The sequence below is a fragment of the Mizuhopecten yessoensis genome, unplaced genomic scaffold (assembly GCF_002113885.1).
Source record: "Mizuhopecten yessoensis strain PY_sf001 unplaced genomic scaffold, ASM211388v2 scaffold716315, whole genome shotgun sequence".
NCBI lineage: Eukaryota > Metazoa > Mollusca > Bivalvia > Pectinida > Pectinidae > Mizuhopecten > Mizuhopecten yessoensis.
In genome coordinates, this window is record NW_018480055.1 from 257,994 (window position 1) to 278,768 (window position 20,775).

At 35.5% G+C, this 20,775-nt stretch overlaps 1 protein-coding gene across 1 annotated transcript in view; it reads left to right on the forward strand.

Moving 5' to 3' along the window:
- Positions 1–20,775, forward strand: part of LOC110442962 (mitogen-activated protein kinase kinase kinase 2-like) — an 81,618-nt gene that overhangs the window by 23,999 nt on the left and 36,844 nt on the right. Inside the window, exon 2 of the mRNA XM_021486856.1 lies at positions 17,295–17,422. Within this exon, the coding sequence (XP_021342531.1) occupies positions 17,419–17,422 (4 nt within the window). The 5' untranslated portion in view covers positions 17,295–17,418. The remainder of the gene's footprint in view (positions 1–17,294; positions 17,423–20,775) is intronic.

Sequence of the window (20,775 nt, forward strand, 5' to 3'; positions counted from 1 at the left end):
GGGCGGGTCGAGCGTTGAGGGAGGGCTCTAACCAATATCAATATTTGTTGTTGTCAGTTTATGATCATCTTAATTATATATATATATATATAAATACAAACCATTCCAATGGTTGTCTAGTTCTCTAGATCATCACCTTCATATTTTGTATGATCTGTATCCTTGTGTAAATTTGTAATAAAGCATTACTCGCTATTTCTTACAGGTTCAGTCGAACTGGAATAGGTTTGCAATCTCAGCACAACAAATTGAGCAAGTGTAGAATACATGTAGAGGTTCGTACTTCCGTATTATAACTACACATCTAATTACTGTTTTCAAGCAGTTGATAAAATATTTAAAAAGAAATAGAAGTAAGGAAATCCTCCCGATCTAATCTGACATCAGTACATTGGGTCTGTAACCTGGAATGTATGTGTACATGTGTATTGGTTGAAAGCCTTCTCTGTACATTTATAGCTTATATATGTATAACCATGGACCTACATACATGTATAACTTAACGTACATTGAGCCCCCTAATTTGTCCAGATTGCTGCGAGTTCCCCATTGAGCCCCCTAATTTGTCCAGATTGCTGCGAGTTCCCCATTGAGCCCCCTAATTTGTCCAGATTGCTGCGAGTTCCCCATTGAGCCCCCTAATTTGTCCAGATTGCTGCGAGTTCCCCATTGAGCCCCCTAATTTGTCCAGATTGCTGCGAGTTCCCCATTGAGCCCCCTAATTTGTCCAGATTGCTGCGAGTTCCCCATTGAGCCCCCTAATTTGTCCAGATTGCTGCGAGTTCCCCATTGAGCCCCCTAATTTGTCCAGATTGCTGCGAGTTCCCCATTGAGCCCCCTAATTTGTCCAGATTGCTGCGAGTTCCCCATTGAGCCCCCTAATTTGTCCAGATTGCTGCGAGTTCCCCATTGAGCCCCCTAATTTGTCCAGATTGCTGCGAGTTCCCCATTGAGCCCCCTAATTTGTCCAGATTGCTGCGAGTTCCCGATAGAGTGTCTGCGATGTTATACATGTCATTATTGGAAGGAAATTCTTTTTGTCTTGTTTTAAACAAATACATGGATTGGAGAGCGTCCAGTTGAGAAAAAGTCAACTAGCTGTAAATATGTGTAGTATAATCTATCTAAACTGGACATTTCTGGGACAGAAGTACTTACTGGTATACTATAGGGGCTGTTAGTGATTGCATTGGGTGGCCGGGTGGCGCTGGTATAATATAGGGGATGTTAGTGATTGCATTGGCTGGTCGGGTGGCACTGGTATAATATAGGGGCTGTTAGTGATTGCATTGGGTGGTCGGGTGGCGCAGTTGTTTAACGCACTTGACTTTTACCAAAGCAGCCAGCTTGGGTTCGATTCTGCAATCAGACTCGGAAATGTATTGGGTCACCTGCCCAACCACCAGGGTTCCTCTTCAGGTACACCTATTTTCTGCCACATTAACCAACAAGATTAATATTAATTAATCAATATAAGTTGAGATTATAAAATTGTTACAGAACTGTTAAAATAAAGTTAAAAAAAATATATTAATAAATTTAAATAAATTTAAAAAAAGTGATTGGATATGATTGTGATAATTGAATCCTTTTTATATTCAATGATTGTTTTTGATGGCATATAGTATACTAAGTAGACTAATAAAATTAGCGCAACATTCTGTAGAAATCTGTAAATAATAAAGAGACCTGGGAAAATCAGCGCAATTAATGCTATCGTATAAAGAGTATATAAGTGAAGAACACCATGTATCATGCATAATTTATGTAGGTAGCTATATAGTCTGTCTACACCAAATTACTGCACACATACATATATCCATATATTAAGCAAAAACATTTATAGATTCACAAGCCACATAGCCATGCCTTATATTTCCAGGCTGAGACACATAGCCATGCCTTATATTTCCAAGCTGAGAGACACATAGCCATGCCTTATATTTCCAGGCTGAGAGACACATAGTCATGCCTTATATTTCCAGTCTGAGAGACACATAGCCATGTCTTATATTTCCAGGCTCAGTGATTTCTGCTTGCCTGATGTTTCCAGGCTTGGAGACACATAGCCATGTCTTATATTTCCAGGCTCAGTGATTTCTGCTTGCCTGATGTTTCCAGGCTTGGAGACACATAGCCATGCCATATATTTCCAGGCTTGGAGACACATAGCCATGCCTTATATTTCCAGACTGAGAAATATCTGCTTGCCTTATATTTCCAGGCTGAGAGACAGATAGCCATGCCTTATATTTCAAGTCTGAGAGACACATAGCCATGTCTTATATTTCCAGGCTGAGAAATATCTGCTTGCCTTATATTTCCAGGCTGAGAGACACATAGGCATGCCTTATATTTCCAGTCTGAGAGACACATAGCCATGTCTTATATTTCCAGGCTGAGTGATTTCTGCTTGCCTGATGTTTCCAGGCTTGGAGACACATAGCCATGCCTTATATTTCCAGGCTGAGAAATATCTGCTTGCCTTATATTTCCAGGCTGAGTCATTTCTGCTTGCCTGATGTTTCCAGGCTTGGAGACACATAGCCATGCCTTATATTTCCAGTCTGAGAGACACATAGCCATGTCTTATATTTCCAGGCTGAGAGATTTCTGCTTGCCTGATGTTTCCAGGCTTGGAGACACATAGCCATGCCATATATTTCCAGGCTTGGAGACACATAGCCATGCCTTATATTTCCAGGCTGAGAGACACATAGCCATGCCTTATATTTCCAGGCTGAGAGATATCTGCATGCCTTATATTTCCTGGCTGAGAGATATCTGCTTGCCTTATATTTCCAGGCTGAGAGATATCTGCTTGCCGTTGAATTAGGCCAAGATCACATCCAGTCGTCCTTTTTGTATCAAATCTGGTGTTTTTTTTCTGTCTGTCAAAATCATTTGAATGCTTGAAAATAATACCAATACAGATACATGTGTTAAAGAGCCCCATACCGCTGTCAGAACCTGTCACTTTGAGTTGGAAGTCTTTTACCTGAACTACATGACATTTAATTGATTATCATTTTTGAGAAGAAACCCATATTTTGAAGTTTGAAAAATGGTGAAAAAGGCATAAAAGCACTGGACCTTCCATTACAACAGTCAATTCCAGTTGCCCTGCCCAGGTCAGGTACAATTAATATGTAAAGCGAAATTAATGAGAGGATACAGTATGTATGTGTCACACTGTTAAAATACTAGCCGTGATTCTTAGCTCATTCGGTAGAGCGAAAGAGACTGGTAAACCAGAGGTCCCAGGTGAGCCTCTTAGCAGAGGCATTGAAAAAAATAATGACCCCTGTTACATTGGAGCCCACGTAGGGACTCGGGAGATGCAAAGGAATCGCTATGACCCCTGGAAAACCTGAGACGAGTTCTTTCCTGGAGGGAGAGTATGTCACCCGGGTAAAATTCTAGTCGCTTCCTACCGTCTCGGCTAGCGAGAATTTCTCTTTAGCTCATTCGGTAGAGCATAAGACTAGTAAACCAAAGGTCCTCAGTTCGACTCCCAGCAGAGGCATGGGAAAAAATAATGTCCCTTGTTACATATGGTATGAAAACCTGCAAGGGAACTCTCTAGTGTTTAATTTGCCTACAGTGGAACTCTCTAGTGATTAATTTGCCTGCAGTGGAACTATCTAGTGTTTAATTTGCCTGCAGTGGAACTCTCTAGTGTTTAATTTGCCTACAGTGGAACTCTCTAGTGTTTAATTTGCCTACAATGGAACTATCTAGTGTTTAATTTGCCTACAGTGGAACTCTCTAGTGTTTAATTTGCCTACAGTGGAACTCTCTAGTGTTTAATTTGCCTGCAGTGGAGAAGGAATCCTTAAACTTGGGATTTCTTTAAAAAAAATATGCAGTGATTCACGAATATTCTTGTAAAATTTGAATAATTTGATGATCGGTTTTGAGATTTCTTTAGTCTCATTTGAAAGCAAAGTTGATCCTACATATATTTTGAGACATGAGTTAACCGATTAGAAAACATTTTATAGCATTGAATGGTATCCTGTATGGTCACGCATTAGGATGGACAATGTTAACTCATAGCCCCGAATAAGGGAGACAACACATAGGGAACAGTGGGACACTAAAGAGACTGAATAGGATACATATACATAGCTCCAAATAAGGGAGACAACACATAGGGAACAGTGGGACACTAAAGAGACTGAGTATGATACATATATATGCATAACTCTAAATTAAAGATTATTCTGTTTATAGCAAACTTTTTGTCATTGAGTTTTGTCGACTTCAGACATGTATTTACATTGTAAACTTAATGTATATAGCTGGCTCCTGTGTCATAATGATTACTACATATCGTGTCTGCAGTCTATAATCGCCTTTCTTGGCCTCTGGTATGAGAGCAAAATTATCATTACGGTGAACATTAGTCAACAACAGAATTTACATTGTAAATAAATGTGAAAGACGAAATAAGCACTGGGCGAATTTGAATTTTTAACAGGGGAAGGGTGAGAGTTTGTGAAAATATACAGGTATACAGTAGAACAGCTTGCTGACCAGATCTAGATCGAGTTGACAGCTAAAGTGGAAATCGTGCCTAATAGCCCAACCAATACACGTTTGATTGAATGATGTTCAATGTACAGGGTACACCATAGACATCATGGATGACCACAGCTGGTCCAGAATAAATGTTTAAAGTTGGTTTGAGAGTTTTTTAATGGTCTTCGTTTATCCAGATATGGATCTCTGTTAATTTGATTTATTGTAAATTCGTACGGCAGGTTGGAAAAAAACACCTACCTCAAACCAAAAATCAACATGCCAATCATATTCTGTATGTGTACGTATGTTGAAGGCTATATTTAGCTTTATAACAGGTAGATTGTATACCTGAAAAACATCTGCAATCAAGATATTACACTACCACATATCATATTGGATAAAAAAAATAGGGCTCTGTTGTAGATTTTCCAATTTTCTAAGGTTTACATGACAGGTTTATAAAATGTCATAACCTGGATGTATCGGTACAATACCTAGAATATTTTTTTATATTCCTGAACAATATGAAGGTGTATAAGGTATAGAGTTATTCTGTGATGTTATACCTATCGGTGGTGGTAACACGGTTGTTGGGTTAGTTGTGTAATGTACAGAGAAAGGCAGATATATGGATTTAATTACAGGTATAAGGCTAGGTATCAGGACAGGTGTTTGATATTTAGATAATTTCTGTCACCATGACGTGACACTTTCATTTCCATGTATGTAACTAAGTAAGCCTATTGAATGCAGCGCTCTACTAATTAAGTCCATTTACAATCCATGTGATCACCTATTGGTCTGATAGTGAGTATAGTCTATTTACAATCCATGCAGTCACCTATTGGTCTGATAGTGAGTATAGTCTATTTACAATCCATGCAGCCACCTATTGGTCTGATAGTGAGTATAATCTATTTACAAACCATGTGATCACCTATTAGTCTGATAGTGATTATAGTCTATTTACAATCCATGTAATCACCTATTAGTCTGATAGTGATTATAGTCTATTTACAATCAATGTGATCACCTATTGGTCTGATAGCGAGTATAGTCTATTTACAATCCATGCAGTCACCTATTGGTCTGATAGGGAGTATAGTCTATTTACAATCCATGTTATCACCTATTGGTCTGATAGTGAGTATAGTCTATTTACAATCCATGTGATCACCTATTAGTCTGGTAGTGAGTATAATCTATTTACAATCCACGCGGTCACCTATTAGTCTGATAGTGATTATAGTCTATTTACAATCCATGTGATCACCTATTGGTCTGATAGTGATTATAGTCTATTTACAATCCATGTAATCAACTATTAGTCTGATAGTGAGTATAGTCTATTTACAATCCATGTGATCACCTATTAGTCTGATAGTGAGTATAGTCTATTTACAATCCATGTGATCACCTATTAGTCTGATAGTGAGTATAGTCTATTTACAATCCATGTGATCACCTATTAGTCTGATAGTGAGTATAGTCTATTTACAATCCATGTGATCACCTATTAGTCTGATAGTGAGTATAGTCTATTTACAATCCATGTGATCACCTATTAGTCTGATAGTGAGTATAGTCTATTTACAATCCATGTGATCACCTATTAGTCTGATAGTGAGTATAGTCTATTTACAATCCATGTGATCACCTATTAGTCTGATAGTGAGTATAGTCTATTTACAATCCATGTGATCACCTATTAGTCTGATAGTGAGTATAGTCTATTTACAATCCATGTGATCACCTATTAGTCTGATAGTGAGTATAGTCTATTTACAATCCATGTGATCACCTATTAGTCTGATAGTGAGTATAGTCTATTTACAATCCATGTGATCACCTATTAGTCTGATAGTGAGTATAGTCTATTTACAATCCATGTGATCACCTATTAGTCTGATAGTGAGTATAGTCTATTTACAATCCATGTGATCACCTATTAGTCTGATAGTGAGTATAGTCTATTTACAATCCATGTGATCACCTATTAGTCTGATAGTGAGTATAGTCTATTTACAATCCATGTGATCACCTATTAGTCTGATAGTGAGTATAGTCTATTTACAATCCATGTGATCACCTATTAGTCTGATAGTGAGTATAGTCTATTTACAATCCATGTGATCACCTATTAGTCTGATAGTGAGTATAGTCTATTTACAATCCATGTGATCACCTATTAGTCTGATAGTGAGTATAGTCTATTTACAATCCATGTGATCACCTATTAGTCTGATAGTGAGTATAGTCTATTTACAATCCATGTGATCACCTATTAGTCTGATAGTGAGTATAGTCTATTTACAATCCATGTGATCACCTATTAGTCTGATAGTGAGTATAGTCTATTTACAATCCATGTGATCACCTATTAGTCTGATAGTGAGTATAGTCTATTTACAATCCATGTGATCACCTATTAGTCTGATAGTGAGTATAGTCTATTTACAATCCATGTGATCACCTATTAGTCTGATAGTGAGTATAGTCTATTTACAATCCATGTGATCACCTATTAGTCTGATAGTGAGTATAGTCTATTTACAATCCATGTGATCACCTATTAGTCTGATAGTGAGTATAGTCTATTTACAATCCATGTGATCACCTATTAGTCTGATAGTGAGTATAGTCTATTTACAATCCATGTGATCACCTATTAGTCTGATAGTGAGTATAGTCTATTTACAATCCATGTGATCACCTATTAGTCTGATAGTGAGTATAGTCTATTTACAATCCATGTGATCACCTATTAGTCTGATAGTGAGTATAGTCTATTTACAATCCATGTGATCACCTATTAGTCTGATAGTGAGTATAGTCTATTTACAATCCATGTGATCACCTATTAGTCTGATAGTGAGTATAGTCTATTTACAATCCATGTGATCACCTATTAGTCTGATAGTGAGTATAGTCTATTTACAATCCATGTGATCACCTATTAGTCTGATAGTGAGTATAGTCTATTTACAATCCATGTGATCACCTATTAGTCTGATAGTGAGTATAGTCTATTTACAATCCATGTGATCACCTATTAGTCTGATAGTGAGTATAGTCTATTTACAATCCATGTGATCACCTATTAGTCTGATAGTGAGTATAGTCTATTTACAATCCATGTGATCACCTATTAGTCTGATAGTGAGTATAGTCTATTTACAATCCATGTGATCACCTATTAGTCTGATAGTGAGTATAGTCTATTTACAATCCATGTGATCACCTATTAGTCTGATAGTGAGTATAGTCTATTTACAATCCATGTGATCACCTATTAGTCTGATAGTGAGTATAGTCTATTTACAATCCATGTGATCACCTATTAGTCTGATAGTGAGTATAGTCTATTTAAAATCCATGTGATCACCTATTAGTCTAATAGTAAGTATAGTCTATTTACAATCCATGTGATCACCTATTAGTCTGATAGTGAGTATAGTCTATTTACAATCCATGTGATCACCTATTAGTCTGATAGTGAGTATAGTCTATTTACAATCCATGTGATCACCTATTAGTCTGATAGTGAGTATAGTCTATTTACAATCCATGTGATCACCTATTAGTCTGATAGTGAGTATAGTCTATTTACAATCCATGTGATCACCTATTAGTCTGATAGTGAGTATAGTCTATTTACAATCCATGTGATCACCTATTAGTCTGATAGTGAGTATAGTCTATTTACAATCCATGTGATCACCTATTAGTCTGATAGTGAGTATAGTCTATTTACAATCCATGTGATCACCTATTAGTCTGATAGTGAGTATAGTCTATTTACAATCCATGTGATCACCTATTAGTCTGATAGTGAGTATAGTCTATTTACAATCCATGTGATCACCTATTAGTCTGATAGTGAGTATAGTCTATTTACAATCCATGTGATCACCTATTAGTCTGATAGTGAGTATAGTCTATTTACAATCCATGTGATCACCTATTAGTCTGATAGTGAGTATAGTCTATTTACAATCCATGTGATCACCTATTAGTCTGATAGTGAGTATAGTCTATTTACAATCCATGTGATCACCTATTAGTCTGATAGTGAGTATAGTCTATTTACAATCCATGTGATCACCTATTAGTCTGATAGTGAGTATAGTCTATTTACAATCCATGTGATCACCTATTAGTCTGATAGTGAGTATAGTCTATTTACAATCCATGTGATCACCTATTAGTCTGATAGTGAGTATAGTCTATTTACAATCCATGTGATCACCTATTAGTCTGATAGTGAGTATAGTCTATTTACAATCCATGTGATCACCTATTAGTCTGATAGTGAGTATAGTCTATTTACAATCCATGTGATCACCTATTAGTCTGATAGTGAGTATAGTCTATTTACAATCCATGTGATCACCTATTAGTCTGATAGTGAGTATAGTCTATTTACAATCCATGTGATCACCTATTAGTCTGATAGTGAGTATAGTCTATTTACAATCCATGTGATCACCTATTAGTCTGATAGTGAGTATAGTCTATTTACAATCCATGTGATCACCTATTAGTCTGATAGTGAGTATAGTCTATTTACAATCCATGTGATCACCTATTAGTCTGATAGTGAGTATAGTCTATTTACAATCCATGTGATCACCTATTAGTCTGATAGTGAGTATAGTCTATTTACAATCCATGTGATCACCTATTAGTCTGATAGTGAGTATAGTCTATTTACAATCCATGTGATCACCTATTAGTCTGATAGTGAGTATAGTCTATTTACAATCCATGTGATCACCTATTAGTCTGATAGTGAGTATAGTCTATTTACAATCCATGTGATCACCTATTAGTCTGATAGTGAGTATAGTCTATTTACAATCCATGTGATCACCTATTAGTCTGATAGTGAGTATAGTCTATTTACAATCCATGTGATCACCTATTAGTCTGATAGTGAGTATAGTCTATTTACAATCCATGTGATCACCTATTAGTCTGATAGTGAGTATAGTCTATTTACAATCCATGTGATCACCTATTAGTCTGATAGTGAGTATAGTCTATTTACAATCCATGTGATCACCTATTAGTCTGATAGTGAGTATAGTCTATTTACAATCCATGTGATCACCTATTAGTCTGATAGTGAGTATAGTCTATTTACAATCCATGTGATCACCTATTAGTCTGATAGTGAGTATAGTCTATTTACAATCCATGTGATCACCTATTAGTCTGATAGTGAGTATAGTCTATTTACAATCCATGTGATCACCTATTAGTCTGATAGTGAGTATAGTCTATTTACAATCCATGTGATCACCTATTAGTCTGATAGTGAGTATAGTCTATTTACAATCCATGTGATCACCTATTAGTCTGATAGTGAGTATAGTCTATTTACAATCCATGTGATCACCTATTAGTCTGATAGTGAGTATAGTCTATTTACAATCCATGTGATCACCTATTAGTCTGATAGTGAGTATAGTCTATTTACAATCCATGTGATCACCTATTAGTCTGATAGTGAGTATAGTCTATTTACAATCCATGTGATCACCTATTAGTCTGATAGTGAGTATAGTCTATTTACAATCCATGTGATCACCTATTAGTCTGATAGTGAGTATAGTCTATTTACAATCCATGTGATCACCTATTAGTCTGATAGTGAGTATAGTCTATTTACAATCCATGTGATCACCTATTAGTCTGATAGTGAGTATAGTCTATTTACAATCCATGTGATCACCTATTAGTCTGATAGTGAGTATAGTCTATTTACAATCCATGTGATCACCTATTAGTCTGATAGTGAGTATAGTCTATTTACAATCCATGTGATCACCTATTAGTCTGATAGTGAGTATAGTCTATTTACAATCCATGTGATCACCTATTAGTCTGATAGTGAGTATAGTCTATTTACAATCCATGTGATCACCTATTAGTCTGATAGTGAGTATAGTCTATTTACAATCCATGTGATCACCTATTAGTCTAATAGTGAGTATGGTCTATTTACAATCCACGCGGTCACCTATTAGTCTAATAGTGAGTATAGTCTATTTACAATCCATGTGATCACCTTTTAGTCTGATAGTGAGTATAGTCTATTTACAATCCATGTGATCACCTATTAGTCTGATAGTGAGTATAGTCTATTCAACCCTCAGCAATCCATGCATCTACCTATTTATTTCAATGCAGCTGTTACAGCTATTGAACAATCAGAAAACAGTCTTTAGCTACAATCCATCCGTTACCTATTTAGTTACCTACAATCCACATGGCTAGATTATTAGCTCATTGTGACCGTCGCAGTCACCCTCAGCAATGCATCAGCTACCATTGTAGTTCAGTACAATCCATCTGAGCTACCTATTTCTTTTAATGCAATGGCCTATTTCATACAATAGTAATAACAATATTCTGTATAACTGTAGGCCAAAAATCCAAAAACAATCCTGGGGCCGCAGTAGCTGTCGAGTGGTTAAGATGTCTGACCGTCAGTATTCATTAGCTCTCCACCACTGAGTCACATGTTTAAGGTTTTTCTGAAGGTACTCTGGTTTTCCTCTGCATAGGACGTAAAGCATAAACAAATCAAGTTAAACCATAACAGTCTATGAAACTAAGCCCACTCAGCCCAATGAAATCCATGAAGCTTGGCCCACTATACCCAATGAAATCCATGAAGATTGGTCCACTTAATCCAATGAAATCAATGAAGCTTGGCCCACTTAACCCAAAGAAATCCATGAAGCTTGGCCCACTTAGCCCAATGAAATCTATACAGATTGGCCCACTTAGCCCAATGAAATCCATGAAGCTTGGCCCACTTAACCCAATGAAATCCATGTAGCTTGGTCCACTTAGCCCAATGAATTTCATGAAGCTTGGCCCACCTAGCCCAATGAAATCTATGAAAATCGGCCCACTTAGCCCAATGAAATCCACGAAGCTTGGCCCACTTAGCCCAATGAAATCTATGAAGCTTGGCCCACTTAGCCCAATGAAATCCATGAAGCTTGGCCCACTTAGCCCAATGAACATTTCCGTTGACCAGATAGCTCTGTTGGTTTGAGTGACAGTATAACAATTTGAGAGTCGGGGTTGGAATCCTGGTCTAGCCATGCTCACTTTTACACTCAGAACACTGTTGTTGATTTGTTTATTCATTTGATCTTACTATTTTTTTTCCATAAAATCCAACAAGGTGTTCTCCTTTTTCAGAAATGTTTAATCAAAGCTATAATATTGCCAGAAAAATAAATTTCCTATGTATATAGTTTAAGTTTTAGTCAGTGGTAAGGATTTCCTTTAGAAATACTGTAATTTTCCTGTTAATCAAATAGCAATTCTTTTTATAAATGTTTTTTCCCTGTTGAAAATATGTTAAATACCTGTCTTTCTTTGTAGTGTGAAAGTGAATGTTTTTTATGTGGTACACATGCAATCCTACATGTGTACACAAAGATATAGACTCGGGAATCGGATTGATGTCTGTCAGTATCAAGGTGACGGAGTTCTATTGATAATCCATTCAACTTACACGACATACAGTTTTATAGTGGACATGAAATGTTTGAAATAGTTTAATGTGTACTTGAGAATGTCTACCGATTAATGGTTTTGTTTACTTGAGAAAAATGGTAAAGTGAGGATCTAAAGAGAGGCAACATGGGAAAGTCTGGGCAGACACAAAAGGCTGAATCTGAGAGTAAAAGTAGACTCGGAAGAACAGCGTAGAAAAATATAGAGTTAATATATAGTTATTACATGGGAAAGTGTTGAGAGATTTGTCATGGGAAACTGGAGAGAGCAATATTTTCAGTTGCATGGTCTAGAGAACAGTAGATAATTAACCTGGGAAAGTTTGGAAAAAATCACAGAGTCAGAACATGGGAAGGTATAGAGAGTATTAACAAGGAAAAGTGTAAACAGTAATGACAGGGGAAAGTCTAGAGAGCAACAGAAGGAGAAAGTAGGAACAAATCAAAGGGTCAGAACATGGGAAGGCTTTAGCAGCAATATTAACAGAGGAAAGTGTTCACAGTGATAACATAAATTTAGAAAGGGATATGTGAATGTCTATCAAAAAGGGAAAGTCTAGAGAGAAACAGAATAGGAAAGTTTAGTGGAACAATGTTATCAGAAATATTCACAAAGTAAGAACATGGAAGATCTAGAGATCATTATCAACACAGGAATTTAAGAGTAAACAGTGAAGAAATTGGGAAATTTAGAGAGCAACAACATGTGAAAGTCAAGAGTTTGCAACAAAATGGGAAAATTTAGAGAGAAACAGAATGGAAAAATTCTCGGAGTAAGAGCATGGGAAAGTCGAGGGAGCAGGAACATTGGAAAGTCGAGAAAGCAATAACGTGAGAAAGAAACCAATTAAATGGGAATATTTGGAAAACAACAATTGGGAAAATTCTGAGAGCAAACATGAGAAAGATACTCTGCGTGATAATATAGGAAACAAAAAACACATGAGCAAAATCATGATATGGAGAGCCAAAAAATGGCAAAGTTTGGAAAAGCAATAATAATTGAAAGATTCTCAGAGCAACAATGTGGAAAAATCTAGAAGAAAATGGAAAAGTTTAGAGAACAACAAAAAATGAAAATTTGGAGAACATTAATATGGGAAGATTTTAAGAGCAACAACAAGGTAAAGTCCAGAGAGCAATAAAATGGGAAAGTTTATAGAGCAATAAAATGGGAAAGTTTATAGAGCAATAAAATGGGAAAGTTTATAGAGCAATAAATGGGAAAATTTATAGAGCAATAAAATGGGAAAGTTTATAGAGCAATAAAATGGGAAAGTTTATAGAGCAATAAAATGGGAAAGTTTAAAGAGCAACAAAATGGAAAAGTTTTTAGAAAATTGAGAGAGCAAAAAATGGGGAAGTTGAGAGAGAAAAACATGGGAAAGTTTTAGAGACCAGGAAAGTTCAGACAGGAATATATAATAGTCCCTTGAGAGGGACAACATTTGAAGGTAAGTCTTATTTTAAAGAAACAGCATGGGAAAGTTTTGAGAGTTTTACCTTACTGTGTGTACTCTTATATATTAGTGAGACTTTCTATTTATATCTGGTGTATACAAACTTAGCAGTGATCTCATGTTAACCTAGGTCACCTCATTACTGACCCAGATAGACAACATGACAACAACTCCAAAGCCTGGTCTGGCCTTGGTTGGGATTTAATTCTCTAAGATGTTTCTGGTGTACTAGTTTAGATCTGTATTAGATCAAAAGGGATTAGTGCTTACTGCTAGATCAGCCCATGGATAGGATATAGAACTGGTGGTCTGGTATATACAGGTGTATGGAAGTTGGAACTAGATCATTTAAAAAGTGTCAAACAAGTGCTTATATATAGATACTGGTGAACATGTACCCAAACCTACAGGTGTATATAATGGAAATGTAAAGATCTTTTAACAGGAAATTAATCCAGAAAAATACAAAACACTGTATAGACATTTAGTTAAACCTTCGTAGTCACATTTTGTTGTACAGCAAGCTTAAAGTACCTCCACAGGTTTTTTCTACAGTAGATATTTTGGTACAGGGCACCTGGCTCAAAATTAGGAAAATTAAGCAAAATAATTATGAGATTTCGAATATATGAAAATAAAATTTATTGCAAATGCTCACGTAATGTTTCATTATGCTGTGGATTAAGAAAAAGAAAATTATTTACTGGTACAATGTTGTAAGTTTTTCATTTGTACCTCTTGAATATATTACAAAAAATCTTTCATTGTTCAAAATAATTATGAAAAACTGATAATGTATAAAATGGAATTAATTTCCCTTTGTGAAAGCTTCAGGAGATGAACACTTTTATTGGCATTTTGACACCTTATAGAAAAGTTTGAAAAAAAGAATGTGCTAAATGTGGAGTTGTTATATAATCACACTCTAGATTTATGTGACAGCTATCAGAATGTCATTTATTATGTTTCGGCTTGCTTAACCTAAACACAGACATTTCTATCCCACATGAGTTTAAATCATGTCTTTATCTTTCCTGCATGTTTTTATAGACAAAAAAAATAAAATTAATGTTCAAATTTATTTTAAAACATCAATTTTGAAAATTTTGTCTTGACTTTGATTGGCTTCATAAATTCAAGAATGCTTAATTAAGCTTGCTTTGGCCAGACAGTTTTATTATGTTCACAATTTTCAGAAATACTTTAATTTCTGTTTCACCATATCAAATGGCAAAGAAAATTGTGAAATTTTAAATTATTTGATACATATTTAGATTCTTAGTTTCTGTTTCTTTTATATGAAATTCCCTAAAATTGCTTGAATTCTGTTATATCATAAAACATAATTTTTTTTTATCAAAGTGAATGAGCTACTGAAATTTGATAACAGTTTTAAACGTGGAGCTGAATGTTTTATGAAATCCTGTGTTTAGCTCATATTGTCACAACCGAGTCTTAACCTACGTTAGCTTGTCTGACTTCTACCTTATTTTTTGTTCTACACCTTACAGAGATTTTCTTGTTTGTAAACACAGGAAGATGTATGAACACACATGTTATATATGTCCACAACCTCATACAAACAAAAGGTCACCCACAACTTGTACAGAGTGCAGTCCCCTGCCTCCAGGTCTTGTGATAACAATGCCACAAACAGACTCAAGGTCATACTAGCAGTGACCTTTACCTCTGAGGTTATGACCCCAGGCAAATGGAGAAGGGAGAAAATAGATTGGTTGTCATTCCCCTCCCCTCACATTTTCCACTCTTTCATCTGAGCTCAGTTCAAGAGCCCTGACATAAAGTTTTTTGTCTCATCTGTCATGTCAGTGAGAGGCTTTGAAGTCTCGGTCTGGGGGAAGCTTGAATGTTTGACCTCAGTTTCTAATGTGTGAACTTATATTGGTTGCCATGGGACAGAAACAAACGTTTTTCATCTTTTGATTCATGAATTCGTGTAGATCATGTATCATGGAACAAAGAAATACTGTGTTTAGAACTGAATAGTGTAGCTTTACTCTATGCAGTGGAGTTTTTATAGCAGTATTAAATATCATTTGATACATATTTTCTATGAGTGAAGAATATGTTATTGTTTCGTTCCAGTTTGATGTTGTTTCTGTTAACTGCTTGGCCCCAAAATGACCATACTGTTTTCAATCGATCAGGTGTAGTTTATTCATAAAGAATCGGTCAAATAAGAAACAGAATTTATCAGTATTTGAATAAAATCATTTTGCATAAATAAATATGCTAAACCCCCCCCCCCCCCAGATATGTCTCTGGATTCGCCACTGCCTTTGTGGTATTAAGTCTAGTAAGGATCCGGACGTAGATACACGACGTGTGTAATTGGTAATTGTAGAAACATTTTTTCCTGAAACGTAATACCTCATATTTTGACTATTTTACCAATCCCAAAATTAATTCCCAATGATAAAGCTGTAGATCAGGATAAAAGATTGGCAATGGACAGCGGTTACTGCTTACTGTAGGAAACGATACAGCAGCGTTCTGGTGGCAGAAGTTGTCTAACTAAGAAAACCAACCAGACAACTCGAGGAAACTATAAAATCTGGAACAGACCCATTCAAGTTATATATATTTTACTGGAACCACTCGAGGTTCCCTCATCGTACAAAATATGGTTTGCTGAGGTTTTAGCAATATAGCGACAATATTTATAAAAATATTTAAGTGGTATATGTGCAAAAATCAAGGCAGTCGTTCAGTGCATATTTCAGCTATGTTTAGAATTATTCATAAAGATAACATTTAAAAACCAATCTAACTGCTAAATTGAAACGAGGATATTTTCAAGTTGTGTGATTGGCATAGCATTCAATTTATTCTGTTTATCAAAAAGCCTTGGGAAATTCATGAAGTAATAAAAAAAGGAATTAATTTTGATCAGTAACTCCTTGTAATAGATTACGAATTCTGCTGCTGGTGTTCCTGAATATCATAACTTTTCGTGATTGAGATAAAAATTCCCAGATCAAAGTGGATAACAGACTGATGGTATGTGTAAATGCATTCTGTGAACAATTTTTATATTGCTAATGCATGTTGACTGGTTCATTAAATATACATTTTTCAGTTTTACAAGTTTGACCTGTGCTTGCCAGTCATTTATGCATCACCAAACTGCTGTTTCCTAAAAAATAGGGACACAGTTCAGCTCGTCAACCGCTTTTAGTTTAACGTGTTGTTAGTTTTTTCGCAAATATTTATAGAGCAGTAGATAAAGATAGATATATGAAGGAATTTTGAATTCTTATTCATTCCAAATGAGTTACTATATCAACAACACATTTCCATTTCCATTATATCAAAATTCAGAAACTGAAAAAAAACATTACATGTGTTACCTGGCTTCAATAAACCTTTTTAAAAATTCATGGATAATTTTCTTTATACGTGCATAAGCACCTTTCATCTCATGATATTAAGGCACAGTCAATAGCCAATGATATTTTGTCAAATTGTTAGCCTACTCATTTAAGTGCTGAGCTGTGCAAATGGATTTTCGCCTGTGGTTTGTCGAAGGTTCATTATAACTTATTTGTCGAGTTTCATTTAGTCTGCAAAAAATATTTGCTATCACTATTTCTCAGAGACTCCTGAAGGAATTGTGATGACATGTTAAGATTGCTTCTGTTAATTCTTTGGAAGTACTAAAGGATTATAATGAAACTAAATAAACCTTATAACCACAAGAGTTTATTTTCACAATTTACATGTAGATGTTTTTTGTGTTTTTCAGATGTTACCATAACAACCAGCACTATGGGTTAGAGAGAGAGCCAACACCACCAGTATCCATGACAACCCCTAGGGAAGAATTATTGTTCCGTTTAATTTATAGAAAGTTCTAAATCTCCATCACAATGGGTAAGTATTTTAATTTCTGAAAGATGCCAAAAACTGTATAATATCCGTTTCTTTTAACTCATCCACCCCGCTAATTTCATAATGAACTAATCCAACCTTTGAATTGGAAAAGTTCAAGTGTGTCTTCAGGGATAAATGAGTTAATTGATATGTCTGAAAAAAACTTTTTCAACAGTACTTGATCAAGTCCTGCAAATTTTGTATGAAAATAAACATACCTCATAAAATATGGGTGATTTACAAAATTTGAAACTTTGACTGACTTTATGTCACACTCAAACTGTTCTCAATCGAAAGGAAATAAGGGGAAGATATCACTGTTTTTGCTGTTCCTTTGTCAATCATTAAGGATCCCAGTACCATTGCCGGAAACTAAAAATTCATTAGAAACACATTTCCTCCATCACTATAGCTTTGATTTGGAAAAGAAAACGGTTCGTTGCAGAACTTTCATGAAAGATATAAAAGATGGAACGAACAAAAATAAACAAAAGTGAAGTAAGTAGTGTTCTGATTGTTTATGCAACAAGGTCATACCAAGATTTGATTCCTGGACCCGCGACCGTTATACAGTGGCTTTAAGAAACAAAGCTACCATGTCAACAGTAGTATCTTAGCCTGGTCTATTATAGTAATATCCAGAAAAAAACCTAAATGGAGGTAATATTGCATAGCTATATACAATGGAGTTCTCTTGTGTTTTATTTGCAATGGGACTGGGATCCTTAAGGAAAATATTTCAGTATTAACACATTCACCCCTGAAGACACATTTGAACTCTTCCAATTCAAAGGTTGGAATAGTTCATGATGAAATCTCGGGGTTGAATGAGTTAACATAGCTAGTAAAATAAATTATTTCTGTTGGTGAACCTTAATCTCCATAGCTACATTATCCAGGACAGGTAAGCTTTGCGTTCAGCAGTAGAATGTGCAGAAAAAGATTGAAAGGTTGGATCACTTAAACTCAGACATTCATGTATATACCAAGTTACATGTCTTTGTTCCAGTCTACCCATCTGTACAAATGTGTAACAGCATGACAGCAAGTAATTCTGTGATAGACTAACGTCATATTAGTAGAAGTAATATGGCCTAATTCACAGAAACTAGGAATTACTGTTAACGTTTGATCACTAAGTTTGAAAAGACTTCCCTTGATGCCTTGACCATCAAACCAGGTTTATACAGGCTGCTCATTGTTAAACCACATACAGCCATAGCAAGCAGTTCAATGACTTTAACCCTTTCACCCCTATGTAACTTTAGTTGACTCTACCATGAATTGATATGGAGGGGTCCAATATGGTCTACAGTGGTGAAAGGCTTAATAGAAAATGAAGCAGCCTCTTTTCCGCTTCAAAACATGGCAAACAATTAACACTACCCATATGCTCATTCCACCCCGACCTGTTGTGATTCATTTTTGTATTTTCATCAAAGTTGTATAAAAGATTTCAGCATGTGAATACTTCGCATGAGTGGGTGAGTTTGTATTTCAGGGTCCCAAGGTCATTGCCAAGGTCATTTTGCTATTTATAGGTCAACCACAGGGTCAAGAGGGCATTCATGTCTTACCAATGTTTTCTAGTTTTACCGAATTTCAAAAATAAAATAGAATTAGAGAAGTGAAGGATTAAACACCTGCACACTGTAGAAGATGTTTTTATTTACGTAATTTCCAAGTTGATGATTAGTGAAAAATAATGAATCTCATGTTACAAGTTTGATGTATGTTGTTGATATTCCCTGCATGGACAAATTGTCCTATAGTGCTGTATTTTATGTAACTCTTTCTTTTCACAAAATAGGATTAACGCAGTAAATTTAAACGTGCACATTTCACATGGGAAACATGTAAACTGAACAGGATTAAATAATCCTCATTCTGCATACAAACTTCCCATACAGCTGCCTTCAACCTCCCCGACTTTCTCACAGTTCTTAACATTTTTGTAAATACAGGTTTTCAATAGAAATGTTGAAGTTCATGCAGTGAGTTACAACAAAACGTAAAACCTTACATACTGGTTCTCTACCTGTCAGATGTGACCTCCGTGTTTTGTGTCACGGATATAATGGTGGTAATTGCTGGTACGGCTAAATGAATGAAGTTATTTACCCTACCTATGACATCCTCCGACAGCTGGTTTATAAATCTGGTTGGCTTAATACCAATTGTGTAAATAAAACAAAATCTTGTAATGATAAACTTGTTATTATTATTGTTTAATTTTTTTTCCTTCTAATTTTGAAACATCTCTGAAAAAGATATTAAAATTGAACTAATGTAATTTGATAGGAGGAAATGAGAGATAGTTTATCAGTAAGCTAAGCTGCCTGAATAACATTGACATGAATCCTTTATGCCTCAAAAGATTGTTTAGGTGCTATTCAGTGTAATTGATACCGTAAATATAGGAAATTATACATCAATTTGTGTTCGATTTTCTGCAATCTATAAATATCGCCGCCGGTTACCGATCGACAGCTGGAGGTGGGTTTACAGGCTTCTCAAACAGTTTGACGTCGCAATATGTCCTAATTGCTCTACATATATGAATGAGGCTCAGAAATAGCTTTTCATTGGAGCCACTTATATCTAGTGATCATTCATCAACACTCATAATGGCTTTTGGAGCCATTTGTATTAAATTGTCGATTCCGTCAAATTTTCAAATTTTTTGAAACTGTTTGAAAAGCTACAGTACACAGTGTTACGTCTTTCGACAATGAGTTTTTCTAATTATAGCAAAATAGGGGGAGATAACTGATAAACGTTGTCGGTGCCTGTATACATGGTGCTGGGGATTGAAGGTACCCGTTACGTGGGATGAGGTCTTTGTAGCTTCAATATTGTCTTTCTTTAAGTAGTGGTTACCACCCGACGCCTAGTAACTCTGACGTAAGAGGTGACGCTACTAGTAAGGCTATCTCGCCTAAGAAAGGACTTCGTAAGTGTCACTGGCATTTGATATTATCAGTGCCTGGAGATTGATGATACACCTGGTATTTTGATTGGATAATTAAAATGTTAAGTCCACTGTAACTGTTGCTAGGGATATTTAGGTGTGATGGATCTTAAATATCAAAGCTGATCAGTTGATTTCAAAAAGAACTATTTCCTATATAAATTATCACAGGGATTCATAAACAGTTTCAGATTCACAGACAGTGGTTTTGCATTGTGTTTTTGTATCAATATAGAAGCAAAATAATTGCAAGGGATTCCAGGTTTTAAAAATAAAATCCTTCGCATAACCCAATTGATCTCCTGCTTTTGAAAAGGCCAGCACTATCACTAACAATTAAATAATATATTTTGACTTTATTTTGACGAGCACTAACAGATAA